This window comes from Salvia hispanica, chromosome 4 (assembly GCF_029641045.1).
Source record: "Salvia hispanica isolate PSC_SH4W2 chromosome 4, Shi_PSC_v1, whole genome shotgun sequence".
NCBI lineage: Eukaryota > Viridiplantae > Streptophyta > Magnoliopsida > Lamiales > Lamiaceae > Salvia > Salvia hispanica.
In genome coordinates, this window is record NC_142695.1 from 6,654,233 (window position 1) to 6,678,152 (window position 23,920).

The 23,920-nt window shown below is 36.7% G+C and overlaps 1 protein-coding gene and 4 pseudogenes across 5 annotated transcripts; 4 read left to right on the forward strand and 1 right to left on the reverse strand.

Moving 5' to 3' along the window:
- The first annotated feature begins 4,713 nt into the window (after positions 1-4,713).
- On the forward strand, positions 4,714-5,432 carry LOC125193236 (major allergen Pru ar 1 pseudogene; annotated as a pseudogene).
- Positions 5,433-7,706: 2,274 nt separating this feature from the next.
- LOC125193235 (major allergen Pru ar 1 pseudogene) lies at positions 7,707-8,448 on the forward strand (annotated as a pseudogene).
- A 3,171-nt stretch (positions 8,449-11,619) lies between these two features.
- LOC125193231 (putative late blight resistance protein homolog R1A-10) lies at positions 11,620-15,600 on the reverse strand. Of its 5 annotated transcripts, none has more exons than XM_089057336.1 (4): positions 13,045-15,600; positions 12,824-12,935; positions 12,636-12,696; positions 11,620-12,539 (listed from the first exon to the last, which is right to left on the reverse strand). In XM_089057336.1, exon 1 carries the CDS (start codon positions 15,591-15,593, stop codon positions 13,047-13,049), a length of 2,547 nt encoding a protein of 848 aa, XP_088913462.1. In that variant the 5' UTR covers positions 15,594-15,600; the 3' UTR covers positions 11,620-12,539; positions 12,636-12,696; positions 12,824-12,935; positions 13,045-13,046. The 5 variants fall into 5 exon arrangements, with proteins under 5 accessions (XP_088913462.1, XP_088913459.1, XP_047946950.1 ...); XM_089057333.1 differs by having other exon boundaries at positions 11,620-12,550; XM_048090993.2 differs by lacking the exon at positions 12,636-12,696 and having other exon boundaries at positions 11,620-12,285.
- Positions 11,927-12,567, forward strand: LOC125193238 (major allergen Pru ar 1 pseudogene; annotated as a pseudogene).
- Positions 15,601-22,920: 7,320 nt separating the features above from the next.
- LOC125191883 (major allergen Pru ar 1 pseudogene) lies at positions 22,921-23,599 on the forward strand (annotated as a pseudogene).
- Positions 23,600-23,920: the final 321 nt, after the last annotated feature.

Genomic DNA, 23,920 nt, shown 5'->3' on the forward strand with positions numbered 1-23,920 from the left:
TATACTATTATTACTCCCTCTGTCCCAGATAATTTGGAACACTTTGACCCGGCACGGATTTTAAGAAATCTAATGGAAAATAAGTTGAAAAAGTTGGTGGGATGTGGGTCCTACTTTTAAAGTATTAGTTTTATAATAAAATGTGAGTAGGAATGAGTTAATGGAATATGAGGTCCACTACCAAAAATGGTAAAAGTGAAGTGAGACAAATTATGTGGGACGGTCCGAAATGGAATACTGGATCGAATTATCTGGGACGGAGGGAGTATTAATCAATATTAATATATTATTATTTTGATATTATAAATTAATAATTAATTAAATTTTAATATCATTCAAATATACTACTTAAATATAATTATAATTATAATTATATTTAATTATTATAGTAATATTAATACTAAACTGATAGTAATTAATAAGAATTGTAGTATAATTATATAAATTATGAATCACGTAATATTATGAATCAATATAGCCTTAATAAAAATTTAACATTGTGTAATTGTATTCATAATGATATAAAAAGTTGAATATTTTTAGTTTGGTGTTTCAACCTTAAAATGGGAATAAAATAATTTAATAAAAAATATTCAATTGATTTAATCACTTTAAATAATTAATTTAATTAGGTATTTGTTTTTTATTTATATTATGAATGCAATTAAATGTATGTATAAAATGCTAAAAAGAAACAAGAAAAGAAGAGTAAAGAAAAAAGAAGGAAGAAGAAACATAAACTAAGGAGAAAAAAGAAAAAAAGAAAGGAAAATAAAATACTAAAATGAAAAAAGAAAATGAAGAAAAAAGAAAGAATAAGAAACTAAAGAAGAAAAAGAGAAATAATAAAAGAAGAAAAAATAATCACATATCTATTTAATTGAAATTTCTAAAAATATCCTCATGAAAAAAAACCACATGTTTGGTACCTAGGGTTCTTTTTGTCATAGGGTATCAAAAACGATACTCCCTCCGTCCCCCATTAAGAGTCACACTTTTCCATTTCGGTCCGTCCCCAATTAAGAGTCACACTTCATTTTTACCATAAATAGTAAGTAGGTCCCACATTCCACTAACCCAATTCTCTCACATTTTATTATAAAACCAATATAAAAAAATGGGTCCCACATTCCACTAACTTTTTCAACCAACTTTTCTTTATATTTCTTAAAACCCGTGTCCGATCAAAGAGTGACTCCTAATAGGGGACGGAGGGAGTATAAAATAAAGATCAGGTACCATTTATATAGTTCACTCTCAATTCTAAAAGTTCGTGCCGAAAAGTTCCGCCTCAACTATGAAGAAACGGAAGAAGTATTATTTAAGAAACTGAGATTTCTTTGGTATCTCTCCTGATGCCTATGGAGCACTAATCCGGATATGGGCTCGACCTCCTTCGTGAATTGTTTTGGTTGCATAACTCCCAAAATATCATTCCAATTATAAGAACAAATCGAAGACAAAATCAAGTGTTTCACAATGAGGAGTACTAATTTTTCTAAAAATAAAATATTTTAAAAAAAATACTATTCCCTCCGTCCCACATAATTTAGGACACTTTGACCCGATATGAATTTTAATAAATTTAATGGAAAGTGAGTTGAAAAAGTTAGTGGGATGTGAGTCCTACTTTTAAAGTATTAATTTTATAATAAAATATGAGTAATGAGTTAGTGAATATGAGATCCACTACTAAAAATGGTAAAAATAAAGTGTATCAAATTATGTGGGATGACCTAAAATGAAATATTGGGTCAAATTATGTGGGACGGGAGTAGTAGGAGTATCAATCAGTTGCACCCATTAATTTCCTAGGAAATCACCAAACCTTGTTCGCGCCATCCGGCTGGCCGGCCAACGCCAATATCTATCTCTCTCTCTCCTCTTTCTATTTTTATCACTCTGTCTCTGCAAAACCAAACTTGGAAAAAGAATGTCGACTTGCATTCTCTCCCTCAAAACACTCACATCTCACACCACCCTCCTCCGCCGCCGCTACTGCCACGCCGCCACCGCACCTCCACCGCCGACGCAGCATCTCCAGATGCTCGGCCAATCCCAACTCCAAAACGTCGTCGTATTGGAGAGCCACTTCACCCCTCCCACCACGAAACACGAGATCGACCACAGCCCCCGCCTCGGCACGGGCTTCTTCCTCCACCCCACCCTCCTCGCCACCTCCATCCACGCCGTCGCCCGCCTCTCCCCCTCTGATCACCGCGCCCACATCGCCCGAACCCTCGCCTTCACCCACCGCGGCGCCGTCATGCTCACCACCCCCCTCGCCCTTAGTTTCTCCGGGGGCATCGCCCTGCTCCAGGTTTTGGAGCAGAGTGATGAAGCCCCGCAAGTCTGCAGCCGCGGCTGCAGACTGGCAGACTCGCCGCCGCAGAAGGACGCTGTCCTTCTGGCGGTGGCGAGGCACCAGAGCCTGGGGCTGGCGATGATGGTGGGGAACGCGAGGGGGGAGAGGGGCGTGGGGGCGAGGGCGCCGTGGCCGTTGGACGACGGGGCGGGGTGGATCGAGCACGGGTGGTTCGGGGTGGGGATCGGGGATCCTGAGCCGGGGAGGTGTGGGGAGCTGAGGGAGGTGTCGGTGTCGAAGATTATGGGGAGTCCGTGGTTTAATATGGAGGGAGAGGTCGTTGGCGTTGCGTCGTGGGAGGTGAAGGATGAGGCGGATCGATTCTCTGTGGGTTTTGCCGCGCCGGCGTCGAGTGTTAGAGCGGTGGCGGAGTATGTGGAGACAAAAGGAAGGGAAGATCCGATTGTGATGGATAGTTGGGTCGATGGTCATGTCTATTATGGACAAGATCATTGTTAACGATTTATTGTGTTTCTTCCCCTATTTAGTTGCTATTTAGCTCGACATTTTTAAAAACTGAATTACTATAAATTATGAAATTTGGAATGATCTCGTATGTGTCTTTGAAACACATGGAAATGTTACGTGTGTTTAGGATCGGCTTTCAAATCGTCACATATTTCAACGAAAGAAGACTATGATACTTGTAAAAATTGCAAACTTTAATTTATAATTTAGTTTTTAAGTAGTGTGGATAGCTTTTAAGAAGTGTGGAAAGGACCAAAAGTTGCAAAATGGATCTTGAACCTCGTTTAGCTTCATCGCAGATTCTCCAATAAATGCAACGAGGTCTACATCACCTCTTCTCGTTCCGTCGAGGTTGTTTGTTAGTAAGGATTCTATCTAAGAAGTTAATTTGATTATTTGATATTTTAATTAGACAGAGAGTAATTATAATCTTAAAATTGAAAAGTGTAATTTTGGAATTACGAAACATATTCAATTATAATACTAATAACTATATGATGGTAAGATTAATTATGTTTTTATTTTATCACCGATTAATAATATTATGAAAATCTTAATACAATTATTAAAATTATGAATCATAATATTATTATGTTCTCAATTGGTAACTTATTATACAAATTTGAATATAGATATTAAAATTATCGATATATGGTTATTATCATTTTATCAATTTAATTAAAGAAATCTCACTTCCATTATTATGTCAATTAGATAAGTAAACGTGGAATCATATTCATAGGATAATCAACTTCAACAAAAATTACTCTGATGACTAACAAATGGCCCTATTCTAAAATTAAGTTAAACTAATTGGGCTGGATACGTATTATGATTTCTCAATGTGTATGGCCCAATATTTTAATATTTTTTATCTGACAAATAACTTAGGTCCAAATATATTCATAATTATTCACAACTAATGTCCTAAAATGAAATAACTTTCAGATATTCATATATTGATTCTAATTTCTAAATACTATCGGCAAAATTCAGGTGAAAAAAGGAATTATATTTAATAAAACATCTTCTTCCTTTGATTTAACGACCGACTTCTGCTTTCACCGATTTCTTCGATTTTCAGGTGATTAATTTTGCAATTATATTTGAGAATTTCACATTGAATTTTGCCTGGGCATTAAATTCCTGTACACGCACGTGTGAATTATTGTTTCTGTTCCATAATTGCATAAATTATGTGAATTTTCAAAACCCTAATTGAACCCTTATTGAAGATCGATTATCTAAGATGTTTTATCATTTCAGAGATTACGGGTTGCAGCTTTGAAGATCAAACATCTTTTTGAAGATTTTAACAGTGATTCTGACCAAAAAAGTTAACTTTGCAGGTACCCTTTTCTCTAATAGTGACCACATGTGGAAGAGTGACCAAAAACTTAAAATATGGAGTAATATAAGTTGGAACCAAATGTGGTAAGGATGGCGAAAAACAATGCAAACTGATAATAATGAAATAAGTTGATGAGCCTAAAATCTAAATAAGAAATTATTCAAATAAAGTAGTAATTGCCTTTCTAGATAAGGTTGACTATATAATAATCGTACGTACATGAAGGAATGGACTCGTAATGTGAAGTCATGCCCTTCACATGTAATTACTATACTAAACCTAGAAAATTAATGTAAGGAACGAAGATGAAATTATACTGCAACTTGCGAGGACTAGTCAATATTGGAACGCCATGCACACTTGTTTCACACTCGCCACCAAAAAAAAATAAGTAAACTTTTGTTAGTATTCAACAACTTTGGCTACGTACACACACAAGGCCACACAATTAGGAAAATAAAAAGTGAACCTTATAATTCGATTCTATATTATAAATAGGGAGCTCATATTCTCTCATTTTCCCATCTCATTACACAAACTGCATCCTACTTATAACTTCACTTTTCTCATTTTACTTCAGCAGTTCAGCTAATCATGGGTGCCATCACTTACGATATTGAGATCCCTTCCTCCATCTCGGCCGCAAAGATTTTTAAGGCCGTGGTGCTCGATGTTGACACCCTCGTCCCCAAGATTATGCCTCAGGCAATCAAGAACGTCGAGATCTTGGAAGGAGATGGTGGCGCTGGGACCATCAAGCTTATCCATTTTGGCGAAGGGAGTCAGTACAAGAGCGTGAAGCACCGTGTGGATGCTATCGATAAGGAGAACTTGACCCACAATTACAGCATAATCGAGGGAGATGTTCTTGGAGGAGTGATTGAATCCGTTACTTATCATGTGAAGATCGTCCCAACTGAAGATGGGGGGAGCATTTGTAAGAACAGAAGCATCTACAACACAAAGGGTGATGCTGAGATTAGTGAGGAGAAGATCAAAGAAGGAAAAGAGAAGGCCATGGCTATGTTCAAGGCCATTGAGGCTTACCTCCTTGCCAATCCTGATGCCTAAAACCTCCAATTATACACACCCATGAGCCATGCATGCTTGAAAACTATTGTTTTGTGTGATTTTGTTTCTTGTTTCTTCGGCTTTGCATTTCCAATAACATGTATTTTCGATGTTTTCTTCTAATCAAAGGGTTCTTTGTTTTTCTATATCAATACATTGTGGACGAGATTAATGTTATTTCTTCTCATTTAGCATTAGTATTTCAATAAATAGTTTAGTTGATTAATGGCATGTTTGGTAGGGGTGATAACTTATCTAGGGATGAAATTTTATGAACAAAAATGACGTGATAACTCATCTAGGGATGGAATTTTATGACTCATCTAGGGATGAAATTCCATCCCTAGATGAGTTATCACCCCTACCAAATATGCCATAAGTATTTGTTCGAAAATCGAAATGGTTGATTGGCCCATAGTCGAGTTTGAGCCCGGGACGAGTCGAGTCTGAGCCCACTAGTTTTATAAAATCAATCAATAAATATAAAAAGCCATGATAAAATTAGAATTCGTAATCGCACTATGAGCCCAAAAATACAAAAGACTCGGCCTTAATACTTTCAGTGAAGAAATTGAATATAAACTGTTTTTAAGGGTCATAATTGAGAATTGACATGCATTTTCAGCTACTCATCCAAAATATTTTTGAAATGTCAACTGCAAGTAGATTATGTCAATTCGAGGTAGTATCGTTAATACCCTGCACATCAAATGTCAATAGTCTGCACATCAAATGTCAACAATTTATAGTTGACATTATATGTGTATAGTTGACATGGACTGTAAACACAGTTGACATTATGTGTAGTTGACATGAATTGTATATGTAGTTGACATTATATGTGTGTAGTTGACAAAAAAAATTATAATTTTTTTTTTAAAAGTTATTTTTTTAAAAAAATATTAATTAATCTTAAAATATTTTTCTATGTGGCAAATTTTGGACCACTCATTAATAAAAATGTGGGACTAATAAAACTAGAAAATCTCAATTGGTCACGACCCTTGTTTCTAATATATACATTTAACTAAAATTCTGAAATTTTTATAATTGATTGTATATAATTTAATTCAATTTTAATTTATTATCACAAACAACATTAATGTATTATAGTAATATTTATGGGTTTATTAAATTTGTAATTATTTTGACCAAGTATAAATTTGTAATAATTACATTCCTATATATATTTATATTATTTTTATGTTATATAAATGTTCTTAAATTTTTTAAAATCTCAATTAAGCTAAAAAATCTCAGCCTAGGTACCTAGTGACAAAAACAATTAAGGGTCACTGTTATATCATATGAATATAATTCACAATTTTAATTTTTTTAAAGATTACATTGATTAGTTATTAATTTAATATGAAATAATAATAATAATTATTATTATATAGTATTATATGATTCATAATTTAAATAATTATATTATAATTATTTATTAATTACTGATATTATATCAATAATATTATTATAATAATTAAATAAAATTATAATAATAATTATAATTAAGTATATTTGAATGGCATTTAAAAATAAATTAATTAGTAAAATCAAAATAATAATATTAGTATTGATTAATAATAATAGTATAAAGAGTGAGGAGAACGAGAAGATATTATAATATTATTTTTTGTACTAGATTTGTATATGCCCAAATTATCCTCTAGGACACAAATGAAAAATGTATTTATTTAAAGGTCATTTTGGTGTAAAAATTGCATCAGATACCAAAAATATGATATATAGATACCAAAAATAATATAAATAAAGACCATGTACCATTTATGTGTGAAAGTAAAAGATCAATCGTACCATTTATGTATTTCAATTTTTTTTAAGATGCAGGTTAGGTACGCACTAGGAGTCTAGGACAATCATATACGAATACGAATACTTAATACTTTTATTTAAAATTGAAAGTGGGAAGAGTGACCAAAAACTTTATGGAGTACGTTGTAACCAAATTATATGTAATTATGTATGGTAAGGACGGCGGAAAACAATGACAAATTGATAATAATGAAATAAGTTGTTGAGCCTAAAATCTAAATAAGAAAATGCTGGCTGAACTACTTAAATCATAATCATAAATTAATTGCATTTCTAGATGAGGTTGACTATAATCGTGCGTATATGAGCATAAAGTTAAGTCATGCCCTTCACATGTACACAAAACCTAGAAACTTACTGTAGAATATAATTAAGGAACGATGATGAAACTCTACTGCAACTTGCGAAGACTAGTCAACATTGGAACGCCATGCACACTTATTTTGTTTCACACTCTCCACCAAAAAGAAAGAGTAAACTTTGTTAATTGTTATAGTAGTATTCAACAACTTTGGCTACGTACACACACAAGCCCGCACAATTAACAAAATAAAAAGTGAACCTTCGATTCTATGCTATATATAGACGCTTGGATTCTCACATCTTCCCATCTCACACTAAGCCACATTTACAACATTACACAAATCTTCTCTCCCTATTTATAACTCCATTTTTCTCATTTTACTTCAGCTAATCATGGGTGCCATCACTTACGATATTGAGATCCCTTCCTCCATCTCGGCCGCAAAGATTTTTAAGGCCGTGGTGCTCGATGTTGACACCCTCGTCCCCAAGATTATGCCTCAGGCAATCAAGAACGTCGAGATCTTGGAAGGGGATGGTGGTGCTGGGACCATCAAGCTTATCCATTTTGGCGAAGGGAGTCAGTACAAGAGCGTGAAGCACCGTGTGGATGCTATCGATAAGGAGAACTTGACCCACAGTTACAGCATAATCGAGGGAGATGTTCTTGGAGGAGTGATTGAATCCGTTACTTATCATGTGAAGATCGTCCCAACTGAAGATGGAGGGAGCATTTGTAAGAACAGAAGCATCTACAACACAAAGGGTGATGCTGAGATTAGTGAGGAGAAGATCAAAGAAGGAAAAGAGAAGGCCATGGCTATGTTCAAGGCCATTGAGGCTTACCTACTTGCCAATCCTGACGCCTAAAAGCTTCAATTATACACAGCCATGCTTGCTTGAAAACTATTGTTTTGTGTGATTTTGTTTCTTGTTTCTTCGACTTTGCATTTCCAATAACATTTATTTTCGATGTTTTCTTCTAATCAAAGGGTTCTTTGTTTTTGTATATCAATACAACGTCAATGAGATTAATGTTATTTCTAATTTTTTACTTATTGAGCATTAGATGGCACTAGGGCTGACAATTTTTGACACGACACGATAACACGACACGAACCGGCACGAAATTAATGGGTTTGGATCAGAGTTTATCGTGTTCGTGTCCTTATCGGGTCGACCCATTAAGGACACGAAAATTTCGTGTCGTGTTCGTGTCGTGTTCGTGTCGGGTTCGTGTTATCGTTAACAATGCGTGTTCGTGTCGTGTTCGTATCCGTTAACACATAATATTTTAATATTATTATTCTTATTAACACATAATATTTTAATATATTATTCTTATTATTTTCATTCTTCAATACTTATTTTCGTGTCATTAATGGGTTCGTGTCGTGTTCGTATCGTGTTGAGCCGAAACGGTTCGTGTCGTTAATGGGTTCGTGTCGTGTTAGTGTCGTGTTCGTGTCTGAGAGTAGCGGGTCGTGTTCGTGTTCGTGTTTGAGAGTACCCGACACGCACGATTTGCCACCCCTAGATGGCACGTTATATAATTGTGCAATAAAATGTCTATCGATCAGCGAATATCTATCTCATTAATTTCCATAAAGTTAGTAGTAATAGCTATTTAAATCCCTAAGTTTGGTCAAAGTTGGATTCATCCTATAAAATTTAAAATTTAGATATTAAATCATAAATTTTCAATTTTTTTCAATTGTCCCTTTTATATACTCCCTCCGTTCCATAGTAACAGATGCGTTTCGTTTTTAGCACTCATTTTAAAAAAATAATAATAAATAGTTAGAGTGGAGAAAGAGTAAAGTAAGAGAGAGAATATTGTAGATAAAACTCTTCACTACATTATTGTCTCTATTACTTTACTATTTCTCTACTCTAACTATTTATTATCATTTTTTCTATACGAGAGCTCAATATTGAACCCCTCTATTACTGTGGAACGGAGGGAGTACAAAATGTATGATATTCAAATTGACATTTTTAATTAAAATAAGAACAAAAAGTAATAAAAAGAAAATAAAAGAAAAATACTTATTTTAATAAACTCATATTTTTGAATATCATTCAAAGACAACATTTTATATATTGATAGGAAAATTAAGAAAAAATGATATTTCATAATTTAATATTCCAATTTTAAACTTCTTCAGACGGACTTAATCGAATTTGACCGAACCTTATAATTTAAATAGCGAGTATTAATAAACCTCTCATATATTAATGGGACATATTTTCTAATTGATGGACATTTTGTTTCTTGGTATCTTATGTAGTGCTAATTGATGTATAGGTGACAATGTTACTTCATAAAATCGTGTCTTTGTGCGCCATAAATAATCTTGTTCCTAAGAAATTTTTTGTACCAAGCTTACAGAAATGCATTCAAAGCTCTAGCTCTACTGACAAAGAAATGAATTAAATTGAGCTAGCAACAAATTGGATATCTTGAACACAAGAATTAGACAAATTTGAAAATGTGTCCATATTTCGATAATCTAGATTTGGACAAGTAGGCATGATGACTTTAATTAATTGATCTCCTAATACCCCTTTGATCAACTTAGAATTAATTAAAAATCAAGTTAGACATTTATTAAAAAGACTCATTCCATATCTTATTTTGATCCCTAACTAAACTTATTACACCATTAGTTTGCTACGAGGAGTCCTATTTTTTTTCCAATACGAATTTTAAGAAATATTAAGAAAAGTGAGTAGAAAAAATTAGTAGAATATAATCCTATATATACATATTAGTTTTAAATAAAACGTGAGTGATATAAATTAGTGGAATGAATAAACCCATATTACCATTTATAGTAAAAATGAACTTAGACTCCTATTTATGGATAGACTAAAAAAAAGAAAAACTAAACTCTCCTGTTCGATGTCCACAAACTAAAAAAAAACAAAACAAAACTAACTCTCCTAATCAAGGACAAAGGAGGTAGAATATTATAAATATATAGAGAAATGAAAATCAAATCACAATACAGGCTATCATCATATATTTCGCTCCATAATTTGGAGAATTTTGAATTATCCTTTGCTCTCTATCACCGCGATATTTTACCCTTTCCTAGATTAAAGGTTTGATTAATCTATTAGTCACTCAATATTCAAAATTTGAGTAACGACTGATAGAATGATTTGAGGTTTAGATTTATCAGTGGAGTAACGAGAGTTGCAAGCCATCGTCTAAAAAAAAGTGAAATTACAATCAAGAGCTATATTTTGGCCCATACTCCCTAGGAGCATGCTTAATTATTTTAGATATGCTATTCGTCTATTTGTATTCTAGTCAAATTTTAATTTTGTGAATTGACACGTAAATTTTCAGAAGTTATTTTATAAGATCCATGAGAATTGCATGCATGCTCAATTCTCAAATATCATTAATTTATTTCACTAACCTTTGCTATTAACATATATTCTTCAAACTTGAATTGCCAAAAAGTATAACGTGTAATCACCGTGAACGGAGTACTCCCTCCGTCCTTGAAAAGTATGGATTATTACCTTTTTAGTCCGTTTCTTAAGAAGTACTCCCTCCGTCCACGAAAATTCGTCCCGGTTTGACCGGGCACGGGTTTTAAGAAATGTAATGGAAAGTGAGTTGAAAAAGTTGGTGGGATGTGGGTCCTACTTTTAAAGTATTAGTTTTATAATAAAATGTGAGTAAGAATGAGTTAGTGGAATATGGGGTCCACTACCAAAAATGGTAAAAGTGAAATGGGACAAATTTTGGGGGACGGACGGAAATGGAAAACTGGGACAAATTTTCGTGGACGGAGGGAGTATAAACTTTCTAATTCTGGAAACTCATTTCTCTCTAATGAGGTGAAACCCAATAATACGTTAAAAACTTTTTCTTTCTATTTCTTTTTTACTTTTCTAATTATCCATTAAAATTCATGCCGAACCAAATGTTCACACTCTTTGGAAACGGCTGAAGTATTATGCAATTGGATGAACTATTAAAATAAAGTAATAGTAGGAGTATTTGACATTCTAGATGATGTTGACTATGATCGCATATGAAGGAATGAATTCATAATGTGAAGCCATGCCCTTCCTATTTGAATGTATATAAAATAATTAACGTTCTTAGCATACACAGTGTAGCCAAGCTGTATAAATAATGTATAATGTATAATGTATGGAATCTGTACCTACCAAACAATAGTAATAAATTGTAACATCACAATAGATCGCTCCAAAAATATCAAATTAAAGAAATGAATAAGAAATTCTACAGCAACTATGCGAAGACTGGTCAATATAGGCACGCCATGCCCATTAATTTAACACTATCGACCAAAAGAAAAGCGTAGACATTTTTATTCAACTACTCCTTACACACATAAGCCCACATTATTAAGAAAGAGAACCTTCGATTCTATGCTATAAATAGGGAGCTCATATTCTCTCATTTTCTCATCTCACTAAGCCACATTACACAAATCTTCCTACTTAATTATAACTTCACTTTTCTCATTTTACTTCAACTAATCATGGGTGCTATCACTTACGATATTGAGATCCCTTCCTCCATCTTGGCCGCAAAGATTTTTAAGGCCGTGGTGCTCGATGTTGACACCCTCGTCCCCAAGATCATGCCTCAGGCAATCAAGAACGTCGAGATCTTGGAAGGGGATGGTGGCGCTGGGACCATCAAGCTTATCCATTTTGGCGAAGGGAGTCAGTACAAGAGCGTGAAGCACCGTGTGGATGCAATCGACAAGGAGAACTTGACCCACAGTTACAGCATAATCGAGGGCGATGTTCTTGGAGATGTTATTGAATCCGTTACTTATCATGTGAAGATCGTCCCAACTGAAGATGGAGGGAGCATTTGCAAGAACAGAAGCATCTACAACACAAAGGGTGATGCTGAGATTAGTGAGGAAAAGATCAAGGAAGGAAAAGAGAAGGCCATGGCTATGTTCAAGGCCATTGAGGCTTACCTCCAAGCCAATCCTGATGCCTAAAAGCTTCAATTATACACACCCCTACATGCTTGAAAGCTATTGTTTTGTGTGATTTTGTTTCTTTGTTTCTTCGACTTTGTATTTTCCAATAACATGCATTTTTGTTGTATTCTTCTCATCAAAGTGTTCCTTTTTCCTATATAAAAACTACATCAAGTTGTCAACCAACTAGCGTTATTTCTACTTATTCAAAAAGATCATTGAAAGTACAGTACACATTGTACTCACTCACCGGATAGATCAACGATATTGGCATTGAGGTTCCAATACATTATAAAACATGAATCCAAACTCTAAATAAAACCATAGTCAGCAATGCTAGTATTTATCTTTGTATCATTCTATGAAATAAGTTACTGTATTAAATGTGGCAGACATCATTTGAGGTTTTAGTTTTATGTGATATTACGAAGCTCTAACCTGGCCTAGCGAGGACTGAACTCATATCATTCCCCTGTTCTTAGTTGCAATTCATGGAACACCACTGGGCACTTGGTGCATTGACTTCTCTTTCTGCCATTTTCTCTAACACCTGAAACGTCACAATAAATTGCAGACCTAACTTAATAATGATTTGTATGCAAATACATGATCAGCAGCAGTGAATCTTTTCCATCCACAAAAACCTGGGAAGAGCATACCATTAACGATTCATGCAACGAACTTGAAAGGTATCATTTCCCCATTCTTTTTGCTCCTCCAGAATCTTCCTGGCCAACTCCATGAGCGACTCTCTCACTATTCCCTTCACCTCAATCAGTTCAAGTGTTGGAATTTCTCCAATGCCTTCGGGAACTTCAGAGAGATCCCAACAGTCATCGAGCACTAGATACTTGAGCATTGGGAAATGGCTACTTTCAGTTATCCAATGCTTGAGACCAGACTGTTCTATCAACAGAAATTCCAGCTGAGGGAACTCTCCTTCAGTTGTTTCCCACGTGTCGCCTTTGCAAGCCCAGTAGGTTAGTTTGAGCACCCGAAGATTTGGCAATGAACCAACAACAGTCAGGTCCTCCCAAGGAAGAGGCACGCGACTTAAAGTCAGCTTTTTCAGCGTCCTCGGAAAAGTGAACATGTCCCTGTGGAAAATTTCATCGCTCAAAGATGAACGAAGTTTCAAATCTTCGAGTTGATGCAGAATTACCAAATTGTTCAGGAAACTTTGGCTCGGACGATAATCAGAACAATCGATTTCCAATTTCTTTAGATTTGGGATCATTCTCAAAATCCTTTCACTACACATGGCATGTGAAACTAAAGAAAGTGTTTGGAGGTTTTCTAGACTAGAAGTTATTCTTTCTTCTGGATCAGGTAACCGTCCATAGAAGACAAGATGTCTTAATTGAGACAAGGTCCAGATTTCGTGTGGCAAATTGATCCAACGAGCTTTGAAACGTCTCCATGCATTCATTGAATGAAGTGATAAAGTTTGAAGATTATGAAGCTTAGAAATGGCTGCAGGTATCCTTCCAAGATAGTATATAGAAAGGTATACTAGGTTTAACAGGTCAAATAGTTCATCTGGTAGTGATCTCACATAAACATTCCCTACGTCCAATACCCTCAGCAATCCAAATCTTTCCAACATATTTGTTACGGATTTTACATGGAAGCACATAATTGTATGGATGGTTAAGCTATCTATTTTAGAAAGATATGGTAAACCCGAAGGAGAAACACTTACACGACGCTGATTTTCTCTGATTGCAAGAGGAAAATACCTCCTATCTTGCCAACAGCTAAAATCCAAAAAGAACTTCCCTTCATGTGCTTTTCTTACACACAAATCTCGCATTAGATCATGGAGGCTGCAACTTTTAATCTCACCATCAAACTTCCTCCTGTTAACCAAAACAAGATTTCGTCTCACGAGATCCTCCAGACACTCTTTTGCCTCTTCTTCTAAGCTTTTGGATCCATCGGGACGACTCACAAAGTTCTCAGCTACCCATAATAGTATGAGTTTTGAGGCACGGATCTCATGATCTTCAGGAAACATTCCCATGTACAAGAAACATGGCCTCAGATAATGAGGCAAGTGAGTGTAACTCAGAGACAATATACTCTCAAACTGTCCCTTTGAAGTAACAGCTGATCTTACGTCTTCTGCAATAGCCTTCCACGAAGCTGGATCCTCTCCGACTGTGGATAGCACCCCTGCAACAACAACAACTGCAAGAGGCAGTCCTCTACAGTTCCTTGCAATCTCCTCCACAATGCTCTCCAATTCCAAAGGACAATCTTGGTGACCAAACACCTTCTTCCGGAGCAGATGACAACTTTGATTTTCATCCATTAAACGCATCTCGTGAAGAGGGCTACAAGGGTCAGGATAAGCAGCAACATCGGTTAGTCTCGTGGTTAAAACGACTCGACTTCCATTACCATCATCGGGAAGTATAGCTCTTATCTCATCCCAAGCCTCCACACTCCAAATATCATCCATTATGATGAGATACCGTCTACATTTCAAGATTTTAAACACCTTTTCCCCAACCAATCCACCCAATCTCTCATTGTCAAATTCTTTCATGGAAGCTAAGAGCTCAGAAAGAATCACATCTGCACTATAATCCTGTGATATCGTAACCCAAACACGAATATCAAAATGCTGCCGGGTCAGTGGATCATCATAAACAAGTTTTGCAAGAGTGGTCTTGCCTATACCACCCATACCACAAATAGGGATAACTTGTAAATTGGGCGATTCTTCACACAATCGAGACTTAATTGCTATCAAATCTTCATGTAAACCAACCATAGAGTCGATAGATTGCAAACCTGCCGCAGAAGAAGACGCACCATTACCAATTTGCACTGCAGCTTTGGTTGTGGCAGCTTTATTCTGCTTCATGTTCCTCACCTCCACACTGATTGAATTAGTCAGCTCCATTATCATTTTCACTTGGCGTTTCAATTTGGATTTTCCTGCTAAAGCGGCACAGCACTGCGGTTGATTTTCCTCCGATATGATAGATACAATAACGTGTTCTGCTTCGCGCGCAGCTTGCTTGATACGATCATACAAATTGCTGGGCGTCTCATCGGGGAATTCTTCGAGAAACTGTTTCAAGGAAATGAATGGCTCATAGATGGATCTAATTTGGTGTTTTTTGTTATCAGAAACGGGATGAAGGAAGATGATTTCTGCAGTGGTTTGGGCAAGAGAATGAACGGCTGCATATGCCATTTTTGAGTTGATGATCAAAAAATTGAGAATTACAACTTCAACTTCGAATTTGGAACATAATTTTTATTAGAAATGAGTCACTCACCTCTTAGGCTAGGATCATCACTAAGTCGATGTGGGACAAGATATTAGAATTTTAACACGCCCCTCACGTATGGGCCGGAATGACACATCGGACTTCCATCACGTGGGTAGACAAGAGAACAGATAAAGAGAATAAATCCATCATCGACTTGGGCCCTACTCTGATAACATATTAGAAATGGGCCACTCACCCCTTAAAAGGCCTCATAAGGGGGAGGGTTATCCACACTTATATAGAGAAGCTAGGATCATCACCAAGCCGATGTGGAACAAGATATTAGAATTTTAACAATTTTCACGTGTGTGGGGTCGAAGTCGTTCCAAGAAATCAAACGCTAGTAAATGCGTTCACTTTTCAAAATACTTCACATAAACATTTTTATATTTCCCCGTGCCATAAAAGATACGTGCACTTTCCATTTCCATCCGTCCTATAAAAATATATACATTTCATTTTGAAAAATTTATATCAATTTAATAATATAGGTTTCATTATATATAAATACTACTTCAATTACCATTCTCCTTCTCTCTCTTATTTTACCATATAATTCTTCTCACTCCCTCTTATTTTATCAATTTTGTCTTAGTTCCATTGCACCTATTTTATGAGACAGAGGGAGTAAAAATTTTTGTACCTGTGTAACTGAAAATGTAGTGATTAAATTATAATTTATGTACTCTCTCGTCTCATATCGTCCCATAGTAAATGTCACACTTGGGAGATCGCACGAGATTTTGGGAGATGTTTTTTTTTTGTTAAGTGGTGAGAGAAAATATAATTTTATAATTGATGTAAGAGAGAACTTTTCTAAAAGAGGAAATATAACATCTTTTGTAGAACAAACTAAAAAGAAAAATGTAACATCTACTATAGGACGTAGGGAGTAGTATCTTTTAATGTTGAAAACAAAAATCATGGAAATTTATAGGTGAAATTAAAATGAAAACAACGAAGATGAAATATTCTACTGTAACTTGCGAAGGCTGGTCAATATTGGAACGCCAAACACACCACTCTCCACCAGAAAGAAGAGTGGACTTTGTTATCAACAATTATGGCTACACACACAAGCCCACATTTTCTACAGTTAACAACTGAACCTTCGATTTTATGCTATAAATAGGGAGCTCGGATTCTCACATTTTCCCATCTCACTTAGCCACATTTACAACCATATTATACTCTCACACAAATCTTCCTACTTAATTACAACTACATTTTTCTCATTTTACTTCAACCAATCATGGGTGCCATCACTTACGACATTGAGATCCCTTCCTCCATCTCGGCAGCAAAGCTTTTTAAGGCCGTGGTGCTCGATGTTGACACCCTCGTCCCCAAGATCATGCCTCAGGCAATCAAGAACGTCGAGATCTTGGAAGGGGATGGTGGCGTTGGGACTATCAAGCTTATCCATTTTGGCGAAGGGAGTCAATACAAGAGCGTGAAGCACCGTGTGGATGCTATCGATAAAGAGAACTTGACCCACAGTTACAGCATAATTGATGGTGATGTTCTTGGAGGAGTTATTGAATCCATTACATATCATGTGAAGATCGTTCCAACTGAAGATGGAGGGAGCATTTGTAAGAACAGAAGCATCTACAACACAAAGGGTGATGCCGCAGAGCCCCACTATCTCCATGCAGTATTTGAACTTCTGGGCTGGTAATGGTTTTGTCATCATGTCTGCTGCGTTGTGTTCAGTGGATATCTTCAACATCCTGACCTCCCCCTTTTGCACCTCGTCTCTCACAAAATGAAGCTTCACGTCTAAATGTTTACTTCTCTCGTGAAAAACCTGATGCTTGGCTAGAGCCAAAGCGCTACTGCTGTCGCAGAAGATGTCTACCCTACTCTGCTTCTCACCAAAATCTTCCAAGATGCCTTTGATCCATTTAGCTTCCTTAACTGCTTTTGTAGTAGCAATATACTCGGCTTTTGTTGTGGATAGAGCTACTACACGTTGCACGTTGCAGACCGGACTTCCAACTTACTCCAGTTCCAAACAAATTGAAAACATAACCTGTTTGGGATCTTCGATTGTGTCTGTTTGAGGCAGTCCGAATCACAAAAGCCAATAAAAGCTCCACCTTGCTGATCATCCCTTGCTCCGTAGACCAAACCATACTTGAATGCACCATTAAGATATCTGATAAGCCATAAACCGACTAGTGACACTAATAGCTTGTGCCAAATCCGGCCTAGTACACAACATGGTGTACATTATGCTGCCTATGATATTTGCAGGGAATCCTACTTAACTCCTCTCTTACTGCATCACTTTTAGGCCTTTGATCCATGCTGAGAGTGAAATGTGAGGCTAAGGGAGTACTTACTTCCTTTGACTCATTCATCTGATATTTCAAAAGCAACTTCTGAACATAATCAGATTGAACCAGCCTCAACTCTCTCTGGCTTCTATTTCTGATTATATCCATCCCAAGTATTCTTCTTGCCTCCCCCAAATCTTTCATCTCAAACTTTGGTTGCAATTCTAATTTCAGCTTCATCACCCCATCCCTGTCTGAAGCAACCACTAACATGTCATCTACTTACATGAGAAGAAAAGCTACAACAACTCCCCTTCTCTCCCTTATGTATACACAACTGTTGAAATCAGATTTCCTGAAACCCATAGCAGTAATGTGTTCATCAAACTTGATGTACCACTGCCTACTACTTTGTTTCAATCCATAGAGACTTTTCATTAATAAGCAAACAATTCCTTCACTGCTTGCTACTTCAAAACCCTCTGGTTGACGCATGTTGATGGTTTCTTCACGGTTTTACCATCAAGTTGGTGTAAAACCCAATCATACTTTGCAACTAAGGCCAGCAGCAAAATTCTGATGGATGTATGCTTGACCACAGGTGAGAAAACTTCACGAAGTCCACTCCTTCTTGAGTAAAGCCTCTAGCTACAAGCCTTGCTTTGAACTGTCTGCCCCACTTCAATCTTCTTCTTAAAAATCCATTTGCAGCTAATTATCTTATGAGTGAGTGGATTCTTAACCATGATCCAAGTCCCATTCTTCAGCAGGCTCTCTATTTCTTCTCTCATGGCTCTCAACCATTCTCAGCATTCTTTACTGTTCATAGCCTCTGAGTAGTTTGATGGCTCAGAGTGCTCAATGATTTCTGCCACACAAAGAGCAAAGAAGTTCATTTCATAATCACTGAACCAGGAAGGCTTCTTAGGTACCCTTCTAACTCTATCTCTGGTGAGCTTGTATCCACTATTTTGTGGTGGTTCTGGATCAGCTGAACTCTCCTCAACCTCACTATTCTCAGAAGCTCCACCTCCATTAGTGACTCCACCTGTCTCAGAAACATCTTCCATCTGTTCAGCTGAACTGCCACATGCTCCATCTTCTTCATGGTCTTGAATGACAACAGTCATGTGGCCTTGCCTCAATTGGTCGTCAGTTCTCAGATATGGCATATTCTCTTCATCAAAAACCACATCACGGCTAATGATGACCTTCTGATTATCCTTCTCAGTGCACCACAACCTATATCCTTTAACACCATGTTGATACCCAATCATCACACACTTCATAGCTCTAGGATCCAACTCCCTTGTTTGCAGTGAGCATATGCCATGCAGCCAAAAACTTTAGATCCTTGTAGCTGCTGTCTCTACCATACCACATTGAGTTGGGGATTTCACGGCCTATGGCAGAAGATGGTGAATTGTTGATCAACACAGTAGCATTACACAGCCTCTACCCAGAAGCCCTTGGATAAACCAGATGACGACAACATATGCCTTACCCTTTCCAAAAGGGTCATGTTCATTCTCTCAACCACCCCATTCTATTGTGGATTGGTTGGGACTGTCCATTGCCATTGATTGCCATGCTCCTTGCAGAATTCCTCAAACTCTGCATTGATAAATTCCAAGCCGTTGTCTGTCCTTAAGCATTTGAGAGTCTCCCCTGTCTTAAGTTGCATCTCCAATAGCCACTCCTTAAACTTCTGGAAGGCTTGTGATTTATCTTTCAAAATATAAATCCAGACTTTCCTTGAATAGTCATCGATGATGGATAGAAAGTATCTTCCACCACCCATATAGATGGTTTGAGCAGGTCCCCACAAATCTGAGTGGGCATAATCCATAATATGCTTGAAAGAGTGAGTGCATGTGCTATAAGGAAGTTTCTTACTCTTTCCCATAACAAAATGTTTACAAACACTTGGCCTTGTTGGGCTAACAACCTGGATAACACCTTTCTTGATCAGCTCTTTCATACCAGTCTCACCAATGTGCCCAAGCCTCCTATGTCATTTCTCAAATCTTGCCTTCTCTACAACATTTAAAGAGCCAACAACAGCTTCTGTGCATTCAGGTAGTAGAGGCTATTCTTTCTCTTAGCCCTCATCACATCAATACCATCCTTTGACACTACCATTTTCCCTTTTCAGAAATAATCTTGAAGCCTTTAAATTTCAGAATCCCAACTGATATAAGGGTTCCTTTTAATGTCAGGCATGTACCTGACCTTGGTGATAATCTTGATTGCTCCAGTGTCTGTCTTTAGCTTGATGTCTCCAATTCCTTTTGACAACACATACTTGATCATTCCCGAGCATGACAGAACCAGTCGCCTCCTGAAAATCTTCAAACCACTCTCTACATGAACAAATATGAAAACTACATCCGGAATCCATGATCAAAGCCCTCTCTATTTCCTTGCAAAACACATTCAAGACTTGTGCTGGTTCTGCTTCGAGAGCCAAATTGGATTGATTCTGGGTTCCTCCCACTGTTTCTTCTTCCAAGAAAAATAATCCTTCTTCAAATATCCAGGTTTCTTGCAATAATGACAACTTCTAGTCTCCTTTGCACCATCAATGGATGGTTTCTGTTGTGATTTGAAACCACCTGCTGCCTTCTTCTTTTCCCCTTAGCCCTTTACATTTAGAGCCTGATTGTTCCCCTCTATGGGAGCAGTAGAGGATTTCTCCAGCTCCTTCGGACGCAAAGCACACTGGACTTCTTCATAGGATATTCCAGACTCTGCATTTCGGCCAAAGAGCATGGCGTTCTTGAGGTGCTGATATGCCTTTGGAAGAGCATTAAGAAGAAGAATTGTCTTATCTTCATTGTTCATTGGACCGTCGGCATTCTCCAAATCGTTGAGGTTCTTGCTGAAATCATCGATTTGCTCCGCAAAGGACCAATCCTCAAGAATCTTATAGGAGAATAACCGCTGCTTCATGTATAGCCTATTAGCAAGAGATTTAGTCATATATAGACTTTCTAGTTTTACCCAGACTCCATAGGCCGTGGTTTCTTTCGAAACCTCACGTAAAACCTTGTCGGTCAGGTTGAGGACGATGGCACTATGAGCCTTTTTGCACATCTCTTTCTTCTTCTTTGTATCAACTTCATCGATCTCTTCTTTCCCCTGCTCCTTCGCTTCGCTTCGCTGAATCGCATCCTTGAGACCTTGCTGGATCAGAAATGCCCTCATCTTGATCTGTCAGAGACCAAAATCATTTTTAACCGAGAATTTCTCGGCCTCATATCTCTTCGTCGCCATCATTAAAAGTTCCGATTCCCGCAGACGGCGCCACTTGTTATGAATCGGCGATGGAAACATAACTCAAGAACAACAAGAAACAACACACAAGGATTTAACGTGGTTCGATCGAATGATCTACGTCCACGGGCGAAGAACAGATGTGATCCTTTATTGACGATGATTTACAGTGATTACAAAACAAGAGAGCTCAACAACTCGATTATGAATCTCACACCTCTAATCTAACTTTCCTCTCCAAAGTTAATCAAGTGAAGATACCCTAATAAAAAATGTTGAATCTTATGAGAAGAAATACACGTGAATAATGTGAGTGCAGTTGAGCTTTCACACTTATATACCGATGTGGCAGCTCATCTCCTCAGTGGTCCCAGCTCGAAGCGCGCTTCAACAAACAGTTTCCTTTCTCGAATTAGCCGTTGCACTTGAATTCCAGCGTTGATCCGGATGATCAACATCGGATGGCTCAGATGAATGGTTACTGTTTATAAAAAAATTATTAAAATAATAAAACAAAAAAAGAAATAAAAAGAAAATAAAAGAAAAAACATATTTTAATGAATATGACAACATTTTGTATGTAGATAGGAAAATTGAGAAAAATTGATACTACATCCATCCAAAAAAAAAGATTAATTTTATCATTTTGGGGTGTCCACCAAAATTAGACCAATTTTAAATATGAAGAGTGTTAAACAAATACTCCACTAACCATACACATCATTCTAAATGTGAACCATACAATCCATTAACACTACTTCACCATTTTTTCCCTCCATCTCTCTTACTTTACCGATTGCACATTAAAAATTTATAACTTTTCTTTGTTTTTTTACGGGTGTTATATTTCATAATATAATATTCCAATACCAAAGTATCTTTTAGTACTATTTTATATAGGCTATTTGTCTATCTGTATTCTAGTCAGATTTATATTTTGTGAATCAACATGTAAATTTTCAAAAATTATTTTATACTAAGATCCTTGGGAAATAGAGATCCTCAACCTCAATATATCTTCGGCAGTAAACATGCTCAAATATCATTAACTTATTTTACTCAATTTTCATTGTTGACCAATAGTAATACTTACTGCTATTTAAAGTGAAATCTGAAATCTATATTTTACTAACTTTTTCACTGTATTCTTCAAACTTGAATCGCCAAAAAGCACGAAGTATAATTGAAGACAAACGTAGTAATAAATAAGATGCAATTGGATGCACTATGGGCGTAGCATAGTTGGTAACGGAGGAGCAGATCTTGCTGCTATGTAATAGCAGTATATGACATTCTAGATGATGTTGCATATGAAGAAATGGATGAACAATTATGTGAAGTCATGCCCTCCCCATTTGAATGTATATAAAATGGTTAACGTTCTTAGCATACACAATGTAGCCAAGCTGTATTAGTATTAATTTATAACGTATGGAATCTGTACCAAACAATAATAAATTGTAACATCACAATTCATCGCACCACAAAATTGAAATTAAAGAAACAAATATGAAATTCATTGGCAACTATGCGATACCTCGTCAATATAGGAACGCCATGCGCACCAGTTTCACACTCTCGACCAAAAAGAAAGAGTAGACTTTTTTACAAGCCCACCCAATTAAGATATGCTATAAATAAGGACTTCATTTTCTCTCATTTTCCCATCTCACTGAGCCACATTTACACTGAGCCACATTTTCTCCTACTTATAACTCCTTTGCTCATATTACTTCAACCAAGCATGGGTGCCACCACTTACGACATTGAGATCCCTTCCTCCATCTCGGCCGCAAAGATTTTTAAGGCCGTGGTGCTTGATGTTGACACCCTCGTCCCCAAGATCATGCCACAGGCAATCAAGAACGTTGAGATCTTGGAAGGGGACGGTGGCGTTGGGACCATCAAGCTTATTCATTTTGGCGAAGGAAGTCAGTACAAGAGTGTCAAGCACCGTGTGGATGCGATCGACAAGGAGAATTTGACCCATAGTTACAGCATAATCGAGGGCGATGTTCTTGGAGGAGTTATTGAATCCGTTACCTATCATGTGAAGATCGTCCCAACTGAAGATGGAGGAAGCATTTGTAAGAACAGAAGCATCTATAACACAAAGGGTGATGCTGAGATTAGTGAGGAGAAGATTAAGGAAGGAAAAGAGAAGGCCATGGCTATGTTCAAGGCCATTGAAGCTTACCTCCTTGCCAGTCCAGATGCCTAAAACCTCCAATAATACACAGCTATGAGCCATGCATGCATGAAAACTGTTGTTTTGTGTGATTTTATTTCTTTGTTTCTTCAACTTTGTATTTTCCAATAACATGCATTTTTGTTGTATGCTTTTCATCAAATTAAAGTGTTTTTTTTTTTCTACCAAAACTATGTCGAGTTGCCAACCAACTAACGTTATTTCTACAATTCTACTTATTGAACTGTTTCACATCATATGAGCAGCACATAGAAACAAAAAGATGATGAAAGGGACCGGAAAAGTAATGTGGAATAGATTATTTAGGGTAATGTAAATTAAGATATGCACAGCATAGCAAATACTAATAATCTCTAGGCATATCATAAACAATACATGTGAGTAATATCATCAACAGAAAATGGCAAACTACTTGAAATTTTGGCCACCAAGAATGGGTGCAGGCCTCAAACGTTAGAATAGGGAGAATATAGAATTTGTG

What these genes read in the sequence shown, in the direction of transcription:
- LOC125193231 (XM_048090993.2), bottom strand. Translation starts at nt 15,593, where the DNA reads ATGGCATATGCAGCCGTTCATTCTCTTGCCCAAACCACTGCAGAAATC.